General features: G+C 43.3%; 1 protein-coding gene across 2 annotated transcripts in view; it reads right to left on the reverse strand.

Moving 5' to 3' along the window:
• Window positions 1–1499: 1499 nt before the first annotated feature.
• Window positions 1500–12532, reverse strand: part of LOC135509352 (talin-2-like) — a 124790-nt gene continuing 113757 nt past the window's right edge. Inside the window, exons 49-57 of one of the 2 annotated variants that reach the window (XM_064929945.1) lie at window positions 12087–12272; window positions 11490–11597; window positions 11261–11366; window positions 9535–9659; window positions 7116–7241; window positions 6966–7028; window positions 6641–6823; window positions 6413–6538; window positions 1500–4425 (exon numbers count right to left, since the gene is read on the reverse strand). In XM_064929945.1, coding sequence (XP_064786017.1) covers window positions 4297–4425; window positions 6413–6538; window positions 6641–6823; window positions 6966–7028; window positions 7116–7241; window positions 9535–9659; window positions 11261–11366; window positions 11490–11597; window positions 12087–12272 — 1152 coding nt within the window. In that variant the 3' untranslated portion in view covers window positions 1500–4296. Of the gene's footprint in view, window positions 4426–6412; window positions 6539–6640; window positions 6824–6965; window positions 7029–7115; window positions 7242–9534; window positions 9660–9706; window positions 10755–11260; window positions 11367–11489; window positions 11598–12086; window positions 12273–12532 lie in introns of those variants that run through there. The other variant, XM_064929946.1, reaches the window with a different exon arrangement.

Raw genomic sequence — 12532 nt, forward strand, 5'->3', positions numbered from 1 at the left:
GGCGCTAAGCACAGGCAAAATCGTAAAGGAAAACTTGGTTGTCTGCTTTCTACCCTTCAGCAGGACAATAACCGGAAACACAAGCCAAATTTACACTGGAGTTGCTTACCAAGAAGACAGTGAATGTTACGGAGTGACCGAGTAACAGTTTTCACTTAAATCTACTTGAAAATGGTTGTCTAGCAATGATCAACAACCAATTTAATGGAGCTTGAAGGATTTTTTAAAGAACAATGAGCAAATGTTGCAAAATCCAGGTGTAGAAAGCTCTTAGAGACTTACCCAGAAGGTGTTTCTACAAATTATTGATTCAGGGTGTGAATACTTATTTAAATTAGATATTTCTGTATTTCATTTTCAATAAATTAGCAAAAATTGTGTGTAGATGGGTGATTAAGATTTCAGGCAGTAACAACAACATTTGGAGTAATTCAAGGGGTATGAATACTTTGAGGGCACTGTATATAAACAACAACAAAAAAAGAAAAATCGCTATTAGTGTTATCATTGTTGGAGCCATGAAGTTTTTCATGCTGGTGTGCCAAACAGACATTTTGCAGAACTTGATTGCAGGTCTAATAAAGTGGTTTCCTAATCAGACTGCAATCATGAAGTTCATGGCAATAAGAGGATAGACCCACTGGAGATTGTGGGTTCTACACACCATTATTCAGCCCATTGAGAGTTATAGTCCTATTCCTAAGCCAAAGCTCCCCAAACAAACATCATCCTCTTCCTCTGGTCTAAGTTGTGATGGAATGGCAACCCCTTCCCTGCTGGACACATGGCTTGAGTTTCCCCTCTCCACTGTGTGGCCTCGCATGAGACCAAAACAGTCAAACAACCAAATATGGTGTTCATTATGCTGACTATGTGTATCGCACTGCTGGGCACCTCTGCTCTGACCGTCTTTCATACAGTCTGTCCTGGGGAGCCCATGGCAGGGCACTGAGAGGAGGACTGGCATGTGAGCTCCAGACTTACTGGAAGATTTGTCACCTGAGGAGAATGTGCTCACTGCCAACGTAAGGTCTACTTGACGTAGAACAGCTGATCAGAATTGCATGGCATCACTTTTAACATCAGAGGACTTATACAGACAACGTTATAGAAATGGTAATCCATTTGAATCTATTGGGAATCTGATCAACTGAACTGAAAGTACAAACATCTAAAATGACAGTCAGTCTCTGCATGGTTCAGGGTCTGTTCTGTGAACCAGGGGAATACAGCACATACTGTATGACCATATTTGGTCTGCCTGAATTTGCACTCTCCATCCACTACAGCAAAACACCCAGTGTCTCAAAACACCCAGTGACCCCAATCTCTACATTGAAAAGACTAACAGTGACATCTACTGGAAAGAATGTTGGTGAGCTGATATAGCCTTTGCTTTGTTTCGCTATTCAATTTCCTTGAAGTTCATTCATGATTCCTGTTCAAGAATGAATGATACATACAGTAAATTAAACACAATGACCACTTACAAACTGGGCCATGTTTGTTTCAAATTATTTATTTTCGGTGAATACAAAAAATACTTTTGTGACAAGATAAATATTAGACATACAGCATCAGTTCAACTGTTGAAATTAATTCAGTCTGTTAAAGAAAGCACAACACCTACATTTGAATAACAGCTAGTCGTTTTTCCTATTCCAGTTAATGCTTATAGACAAATTGCTTAGACAATATACCTTATCTCAGGGTAGTCGTTACATTTATCGATAAAGACTTAATTTATAGTGGTTTAACGATGAAACAAGGATGTTATTTAGTCCTATTTATAAGGATTTTGTGTATGTTGAATGTTCAAGGCAGAGCAAGTTCTCATCTTTAAGAGTTCAATAACAACTTGCCACATGCTCATGGAATGCAGTGGAGTGTGTATTCATTTCTGTATATAGTCTAAAACCTAAAACATATCCATGGATGCACTTTATATACCAGCATGGTTTACGGCAGGCAGATGGGCTACCAGCCAAGGCAATACATTGTGTTATGGCATAGGACTAGGTGATAGGTAATGGCCCAGAGAGAGTTTGGGTTAGACGGGATACATGTTCTTATCCAGAAGGACAAGCCTTTAGATGTTGTTACAGCGGGATTTCAATTAAGGCACTGGTACACAATGCAGACCACAGACTGACAATGAGGGACTGAGCTGCTGGGGTGGATACAATACTAATGACCTTATACTATTCCAATACTGGAATAACATAAATTAACTATTTTCCTACTCAGGGCTAGGGACAGGACGATACCAGTATCGCAATATTTTTTTCCATTACAAAAATGAAAAACACAAAGCAGACCAAACTCTTTGGTCATTTAAAAGCATGCTATAGCTTGGCAAATATATACATGTGACTCTGGATGACAACATAATGATGTTTCATTCCAACATTAGGGATGTTTTTCTAAACAAGTTAAATCCGCTTTGTGTTTTGTTTCCTTTACACGATACTAACAAGTATTGCAATACTGGTATCGTCCCAGCCCTAGTCAGAACTGTACTGTATGCGGTTTCATCACTAATACATTTGACAGGAGCGTTAGTAGAAATCCTGAATGGTTGGACATGGAAGGCATTGCTTGCTCTCCTCAGTGCATAAGGTTATACCAGCCATCTCAGTGCCATTCTACACCACATCCTACAGTTTCCTACATGTTGAAGAGGGGAAAAGCCATACACAGCTGCATACACAGCTGCATACACAATTCCAATCAGTGCTGCTCTCTTGTTAGTCTGACACAGTATAATGAGTGGTAATGTGTTGCTATGGTTAGAGGAACAATAAGAACATGAACGAGGACAAGCTCACCTCCCAACCTCAATGGAATCTGAGTATAAACCAAACACCACCAGCTGAACAGGCAACGGACAGACAGAGCATAGCTTTGCTGTTGCGTGCGTATGGTGGAACTCCCAACCAAACTCTGGCTACTGTCAATTAGACTGGAATTACAACACAAAGGAAAGAAAGAGAGAACAAATATGAGAAAGAATGTAAACAGAGCCTCCTGCAGGCAGCAGGAAAACCAAAAAGAGTGTGAGGGCTTGAGGGAGAGAATACCAGTCTGCCAAAACAATTGCACATAGACTTCGAGATTTAACCCATTAACAACCCTCTGCCATGACTGCTCCCTGCTCCTGAAATATGAGTGACAGCCGAATGTCCCAACATGGGAGCCGAGGCAGGGATCTCCCTACTGACACACCAGGGATAATTATTACTTAGAGAAGTATTACTTTAAAAAGGAATTACGATGCTGTAAGAGATGAACTAGTGTCTGCTGTTGGCTTTACTATCCACTCAAACCCACTCACTGACACTACGAATTTGGTGTGGAGCTGAAGTTCTATTACATTAAATATAGTACATAAAATCAAACGTTTAATTATTCAACAGCAATTCCAAAGATCACATTCATATACTAACATATTACAAATGTCCAATCCTAAGCTAAACTATTGGTTAGTGGCTTTATTGATATGTACAGATCTTAATTTGACCCTGCTTCTCACAGCAGGAAAATAATCCTGTAGCAACAGGTCATTTTAATTATTATGTGGATTATAATTAAAGGGCATTTTTGTAGGGGTTGATACATTATTCATTAGGGCAAATCAAGTCTAACATTTGAAGTGGAAATTACAACATTTAGAAGCCTTTTTAAACCTTGAATGCACTACAATTTGCATTTCTTACTGCGTAGGAAAATTCTCTGCAACAGAGTGATCAAATTAAGATACCAGACCTGTCAAGTCATAATGGTGCATGCAGGCTAATGATTCAAATGATGCAGAGTACTGCAATACCTACAGTAGATCAACACTAATATGTTGTGTGAGGAACTGAAGCTATGGATCCCTGTGCCAGTTGGAGAGGGAGCTATCCCTTTTTATGAGCTTTTACAGGTTTTAAAGTATTTATAGTATTTATCATTATTGGATCCAGTAATGTTCATTTAACTGTGATGTCCTTATTGAGTATCCTACCATAAAATCAATAAGGGCATCTGTCTCAACCTTTGGATTGCAGGTCCTAACTCTGCTAATAAAGCACAGCTGTAGCCAGCTGGTCCTTATGTCATAATGTCAATATCATCCTCTGTGAAACGCACACGCACGCACACACACACACTAGTTCCACTCATGAAACAGTCCTGGCCCAAATACGTTATACACTCTACCCGTGTGTGAGAGAAACAGCAAATCGCTGGAGTAAGCTACATCTCTGTGTAACAATAGGTTCCAATCAGATGTCCATTTACTTTGCTCTTGACCAATCAGCTCTGATCCTCCCTTAGCTCAGTGGGCAGGAACTTGTACTGCTGCTGTCTGATCTGAGCTAGCTTCTTCCTGGCCTCCTCCAGCTCTCTCTCCTTCCTCAGCATCTCCTCCTGGGCTGCAATGATCTGAGGGGAGAAGGAAATGGTCAAATATATGCGTCAGGCTGCTCATCTCCAAAATGTCCTGTAACACAGCGCCCCTACAGGTTATAATATCATCAAATCATTTCCTCCAGTCCCTTTAGTGTACATGGACTTGATTGATAAGTTTTTACAAATACAAAGGAAATAATATTTTCTTCAAAACATTTGGAATACAGCTCATAGCCATTTCCCAGATTTCTCAGTAGGTTTCTTAAAAGCGGGTTATGGAAAACCTAGAATTAACATAACTCTTCTGTGGTAACTAGTGAAACGTCTTAAATATAAGTATGGAGTAAGTATCTATTTATTTTCTTAAGCAAATAGCTCTTGTGGATTTGGGAGATGGCAGTGGGTGGGTTATGACTGGCCCACTTGAGAGAGACCCGCTTTGGGAGAGTGTCTCTGATGGGGGGGGGGCTGGTTAGGAGCCAGTGTTATGCAAACACACACACACTTCAGTGTTACACACACACACTTCAGTGTTACACACACACACACACTTCAGTGTTACACACACACACGCTCACTTCAGTGTTACAAACACACACACACTTCTGTGTTACACACAAACACACACTTCAATGTTACACACACACACACACACACACTTCAGTGTTACACACACACACACACACACACACACACTTCAGTGTTACACACAAACACACACTTCAGTGTTACACACACACACTTCAGTGTTACACACACACACACACACACTTCAGTGTTACACACACACACACTTCAGTGTTACACACACTTCAGTTTTACACACACACACACACACACACACTTCAGTTACACACACACACACACACACACACACTTCAGTGTTACACACACATGCACACTTCAGTGTTACACACACACACACTTCAGTGTTACACACACACTTCAGTGACACACACACACACACACACACACTTCAGTGTTACACACACACACACACACTTCAGTGTTAAACACACACACACACACACACACACACACACACACACACACACACACACACACACACACACACACACACACACACACACTTCAGTGTTACACACACACACACACACACACACACACACACACACACACACACACACACACACACACACACACACACACACACACACACACTTTTCAGTGTTACACACACACACACAATTCAGTGTTACACACACACTTCAGTGGTACACACACACACACACACACTTCAGTGTTACACACACACACACACTTCAGTGTTACACACACACACACTTCAGTATTACACACACACACACACACACTTCAGTATTACACACACACACACACACACACACACACTTCAGTATTACACACACTTCAGTATTACACACACACACACACACACACACTTCAGTATTACACACACACACACACACTTCAGTGTTACACATTTACATTTACATTTAAGTCATTTAGCAGACGCTCTTATCCAGAGCGACACACACACTTCAGTGTTACACACACACACACTTCAGTGTTACACACACACACACTTCAGTGTTAATACACACACACACTTCAGTGTTAATACACACACACACTTCAGTGTTAATACACACACACACTTCAGTGTTAATACACACACTTCAGTGTTAATACACACACACACACACACACACACACACACACACACACACACACACACACACACACACACACACACACACACACACACACACACACACACACACACCACGGGGTAGATATTCACTCTTCAATTACTCTACATTTGGTAATGGATGAAAAGGGAGTGGATGCCTGCTCAACCACAGATTTGAAATGCAGCTGATGTGAGATTCAGTCATACTGTAGTGGCCTACCTCAATATCAGAACCATTTAGAGAGGAAAATGTTTGGATGTGAAAGCAACGTTAAAGCTGGGAACAGTTGATGAGGTAGAGGTGGAAAATGCACAAAGTAACATTTCAAATCTAAACTGAAATCTCACCTGAGCAATGCCACCCACGAACTTGGTCTTGACCACCACACTATGGTCATCAGCTTTATCAAAGGCAGCTTTCTGAGCCGCCTTCACCAGGTTGTCGGATGCCCGTTTGACAGCGTTCCCAGCAGCCTTATGGAGACAAACCCCGCGGTTAATGCCATCTTAGTGTGTAGAGGTGATGTCAGAGAGACAGCAGTGGAACCCAGTGGGTTGTGTTTAGTAGGATTATACCTGCAGTCTCCTCATGGCCTCAGAGTCCGGTTGAGCTTTGACCTTACAGGCCACTAGGAGCTGAGCTGTGGAGGCTGCCACCTGCTTGGCTGAAGAGATGAGCTTCTCCTCACTGGAGTGGCCCTGCACAGAGGCATTGGCCGCCTCACACAGGTTACTAGTAGCTGCCGCCACCATCCGAGCCTACAGGGAACAGCAACCATACATTAGGGTACTGCCTCAGACGGACAATTCAGTAGATATGAGGTTGATTCCCCATGCACAGTTTCACAGTAAAGTTTAGTCATAATACTACATAAAAATATAAACAATGATGGGAACTCACAGCAGATACGAGACCCTGAGACCACTGGCCATCATCCACAGCATTGGCAAGAATGGATCCTACCTGGAGAGTAGAGTGTGAGAGATACAGTACTGTTTTTTGCTGAGGTTACATTCAGACACTGATTATTCTAAAACAGTTGTAGCTGACCTTGCCCTGTGCCACCAACTCTCTCTGGGCTACAGAAGCAGACTTCACCAGGGCACTGGTGGCTGCAGCAATGGATTTAGCTGCCTCCAGGATCTGCTCCTCAAAGTCCAGCGTCTCATCTGCTTGCTGAAAGCAAAACCCATAGAGAATGATAGTGGCCTCTAGTGGCCAAAAGGCTGTGTCAGTATGGGCAGCGCTCTTGAGGGCTTCCACCATTTTAATGTAGTCAACTCGGTGGGACTTCCAACTTCATTGGTTGATCCCTCCTGGTGACCCTGATCACAATACCAGATTAAAAATCGGTGAACTAGGTCTGGGCCAGACAAGGTCATCAGGAGGGATCAGCCAATAGTAAAGAAGAAAATTGACTATTTCAGAATGGAAATTCCCATGCTGTCACAGACGCTATAATGGCACAAATACAAATATGAGTTCTCTATCTATCTCTATGGCAAAACCACACATTTAACAATGGAAATGCACTTAGGGCGACATCTTGTGGCAATAAGACAAAACAACAAACTCCATTGGTTGTTTTATGGTGCTATGTTGAGTAACCGGCCAATCACATCCACCAACACATTTCATAATGGGGAATCCTTCCAACAGATCTTCAAATACTGTTTGCTGTTGGAAAATCCAAACCAAACACTTTGCAAGATTCATATAGTAGAGAAACACCCATTCTAAAAGGATAATGAATTACGTTGGAATTACAAATGATGTCATTCCTGTCTCAGTAGACTACACCAATCAGTGACCATAGATCATGCCAGCAGAACCAACACACAAGGGACACGTGGCTGGAGACAGGGCGGGACACTGTAGGAATATGTTTGATATATAGTTGGACTGAATAACAACCTAATATATCAAACATATCAGACAGAGGCCTGCAGAGAAGGCTTCCAGGTCTACAACTCAAGAGAATGGAGGGAGAGTGAAGCATGCTGGGGAGGGGAGAAGGGGCACAGAGAGGGAAGGATGAAAGGAGGGAGCAGAAGGTGAACAGCAGGGGTTGTAGATAATCAGTAAGACAGTACCTCATCATGGTTTAGATGTTGTATACAGTGTCCCTTTCACACGGTGTACTGTGGGCTTGATATTTTGAGGTCGAAGTAAATCTACACCTTGCATGATATAGTAGGACACATAGTATACTGTAGCTGGTAAGAATGATTGTTTCATAATAGAAAAAAAGATCTCAAAATATTTGTCCCGCCTCTCTCTGCCTTGTGGAAGCAGAAAGTATGCACCATTTTTAACAGATCACTAGAGGGCAGACAGATACTGCCATCCTAAAGAAACCAACCACCCTTCACCTCTATCTTATAAACACTGAAATCTGAACCGGAAGGCCATCAGGAAGTTTCTAATGGAAACAGGAGGTTCTCCAACCATGTTTAGTTGTGCACCAGAGAGCTGGAGGGAGGGACCAGATCTGATCAACCAAAGACACAAAACAAGTACACCGAAGAGCACTACTGGGAGAGAAGGAAGAGTATTGGGAGGATCTGAGGTCCAATCTACAGCTGTACCGGTACGGTACGGTACAGTGCGCGCACACACACACACACACACACACACACACACACACACACACACACACACACACACACACACACACACACACACACACACACACACACACACACACACACACACACACACACACACACACACACACACACACACACACACACACACACACACACCTTAAACCTTTCATACTAGCTGTGTAACTTTTGTACTTCAATTTCAGACAGACAAAGCTCACAAAGATGTTCATAATTTTCTTACAGACAACCTTTTCCTTCCAGAGAAGTTACGTTGGTTTGTTTAATATCACTCCATGAAGTGGAAGAATACCTTGGGCCGAGAAAGGCACCTCTCATTTTAGTGTAAAAATAAAACAAATGAAATGGGTTCAACAAGGAGGATGACCTTCCTTCAATAGGCTTCAGACAGATCATCACAAATGTGAACTCATTCCAACATAAGTTTCAGGTCCCAGTAATGTAATTGTCTCCTGGCAACACAGCTCTACAGATTCTCTCTAAAAACACCAGATTTCTCCCCAAACCAAACCTTCTAACAGACGTAAATATATCAACATTCTGCGAGCTTACAGAACACACAAGTAGGCTGTCTTGAGTCAGCATCGTTTTAGAGGTAGGCTACAGTTCACACAATACTCCTATTCCCTGCCAACATATCACAACCTCTAAAAGCAGCTCTGAGACTAACAGATTACTGTACTTCAAAGTCAATGTGAACTTCTGTTTTCTTTGGCCCAGGTAGCTTTCCTGATGAGTGAGTAGATAGGTTAGTAGACAGGTGTGTTCTGTGGTGGAGGTCTGTTCTGGGAGGTGTGGAGGGAGGGGTCAGAGGTGGTTGAGAAGGGGACTGGTAGGCCTACCTTGGGCTTGGCTCTGGGTTTCAGCTGCTCCAGTTTCTTGGCTGCGGCTTCGATGGAGGCTGCCGCTCCCAGCAGCTCAGTCTCAGCGATGACAGTGGGGTCCTCAGGGTCCACCCATTCTGACCCTAAACCACACCACCGAGAGGTATAATCCCAACACATCATAGTAATCCTACAACTCTTAACACAGACACAAATATAACCAAAGCATACACCACCAAGGCAGATCACCAGTTCAGACAATGCCACTTCACTTATGCCCTTTCAATAAAAATGCCACCACACATAACACAAGTCACCAGTCAATTTAGAACACACAAACACAACTCCACACATGCAATGATAACAAGAATTATACCTCTGATCATACAATGCCAAGCAGATCGACCATGCATGTTTTCCACTCTGCCGAGTTCTGTCGATAGACTGGGCAACAGTGTCCCCCGACCCCACGTCTTAGTCTCCAGTATCTATGCTGCAATAGTCTAGCTATGTGCCGGGGGGCTAGGGTCTGTCTGCCCCTCCCGAACCTACTGTCTTGACCTCTGAATGCTCGACTATGGAAAGCCAACTGATATTTACTCCTGTGGTGCTGACCTGTTGCACCCTTTTTAACAACTGCGATTATTATTTGACCCTGCTGGTCATCTATGAATGTTTGAACATCTTGAAGAATGATACGGCCTTAATGGCCATGTACTCTTATAACCTCCACCCGGCACAGCCAGAAGAGGACTGGCCACCTCCCAGAGCCTTGTTCCTCACTAGGATTCATCCTACTGTAGGTTCATGCCTTTCTGGGGAGTTTTTCCTAGCCACTGTGCCTCTACATCTGCATTGCATGCTCTTTGGGGTGTTAAGCTGGGTATCTGTATTGCACTTTGTGACAACTGCTGATGTTATAAGGGCTTTATAAATACATTTGATTGATCAATTGATAGTGATTATAATGCCTCAATGTTAAATAAGGTTAAATAAGAGTTTGAAGAAATGTACTTTCGATGGATCATTGTCACTCTTTATAGGTTTTAAAGTGGCCATAAAACAGGACCGTTTGGGAACAGCTTGGAAAAGCAGATGGAATGATGTTTTTCCAGATTATGTTGAACCCTGGGGAAATTTGTTCAGTAACCCTCCCCTCTCCCCTCTAGCTCTCCTATATGCCTGAGTGAACGGTGATCGGCAGGAACCAAACACCCCCATCTCTCCCTTACCTCCATCTGAGGCATGAAAGAGAGAGGGAAAACAAGAGACATTAGCCATGTGAAATGGAGAGCCCCAGTGGGTCGTTGGCTGTATGCTGGGATCCAATTCTCAACCAAACACAATATATTAGTCCTGTCAGAGATATGGACGGCAGGCAGCAGGGCTGGAGGAAAAAATCCTGGTATACATACATGTGATAGCCAACCTACTGAACTAATATGTTGACAATTTACATTGCAATGACTCAGGATGTTAGGCCCACTCTACAGCAAATGTTCTATATTATCTGTCTACATAACCTGTGGATAAATGGGGTGGTTTTGGTATTTTCATTATTGTGGATATTCTACTCACACAAAGCCATTATACACCCTGGGAAGAAAACATCCCTAAACTAATTTACATTGTGTGCTACTGTTTGAATAAATTGTCAGAATGATATACTGGGACTCTGCAATATGCTGTAGTCTGGTCTAACTATGCTTCTCTAGGTGAATGTGTGTGTGTGTGGCAGCCTCACCCTTCATGGCCTCAGCCGTCTGGATGAGCTCTGTCACACACCCCGCAACGCACTTGGAGTGTACTGCCAGCTGCTGCCTCTGGTCCGCTGTGGGCTTCTGGAGCACCTGGACAGACAGACAGACAGACAGACAGACAGACACACAACAAATCATGGAGCCAGATGTTATCAGGCCCAGCTAACAGAAGGTAGGTGTTGTCTGTGTAATGTACTGTATTCTCCATCTCACCAGCAGTACTTGCTCCAGCAGGTGGATGTATCCAGTGGTGCACTCTGATCCGTAGAGCAGGGCCTTATTCCTCACCTCCTCACTCACCTCTGGATGACAGGCCGCTTGCTAGAGGAGAGCGAGACAACACAACAACGGACTGGATGTTTATAGATTATTTTCAGAAAATAAGGTTCTCTGCCTAATGATATTGACTATCAAGTCAAAGTAATATAAAAAGGTGTCTAAAAGGTATGCTGAAGACCACTAGGCTCTCCTGTATAGAATTACAGCCTTAATATCGCTACTGCATTGCTACAGCAGTGATAGGTGGGGCAGAAAAAGTAATTTCGTTAAGATCGCCATAAGCCTTTTCTTCCTTTCCCCCCTGGTCAGTTCACTGCTGTAAGCCCACTTTTGTGATGCGCCTGAAGGACTTCATGACTAACATTCCAGACTGAGTGACATTGAACAGTGAGAGTCACACCAGACATCTAAACTAGTCCCTGCTGCCCTGCTTTCATGTTTTCCCTGGCAAAGCGGCAGTATGGGAGTGATGTGGTGTCTGTGAGAGGATGTGAGGCCGGAGTTGGCAGAGCTGGATGGATGGATTATCACCTTGCAGGTGGTCAGCATATCAGAGATGGCTTTGCGGCTCAGGTTGGCCGTGGCGATGACGTGCTCCTGCTGGGCAGAGTTTCCTGCTGCCACAGCCTTGGCCGTTGCCGTGGTGATGCCCTTTGTCATGCGGATGAACTCTTCCGGTGTGGTCGACTTTTCGGGGACGTCCTTGGACTGGAACACCTGTGCACACACAGCATGAGTCACTGTGACTACACTGACAGCCACTTTGGTTGACCTACTTTCATTCACAGGTTGGTGCATCATTACTATGGACAGGAGTTTTTTCTGACCATATGACCTGACCAGAAAATGCTCCTGGCCTTTATCATTGTTAGTCTTGAACTGTCAACAGTCACCCCGGGCTCACGACCACTGTTAAAGTAAACAAGTGAGGTGGACAAATGTCCTAGTGTTACTGATGCCACTGTAATTATGAGCTA

The sequence above is a fragment of the Oncorhynchus masou genome, chromosome 22 (assembly GCF_036934945.1).
Source record: "Oncorhynchus masou masou isolate Uvic2021 chromosome 22, UVic_Omas_1.1, whole genome shotgun sequence".
Classification (NCBI taxonomy): domain Eukaryota; kingdom Metazoa; phylum Chordata; class Actinopteri; order Salmoniformes; family Salmonidae; genus Oncorhynchus; species Oncorhynchus masou.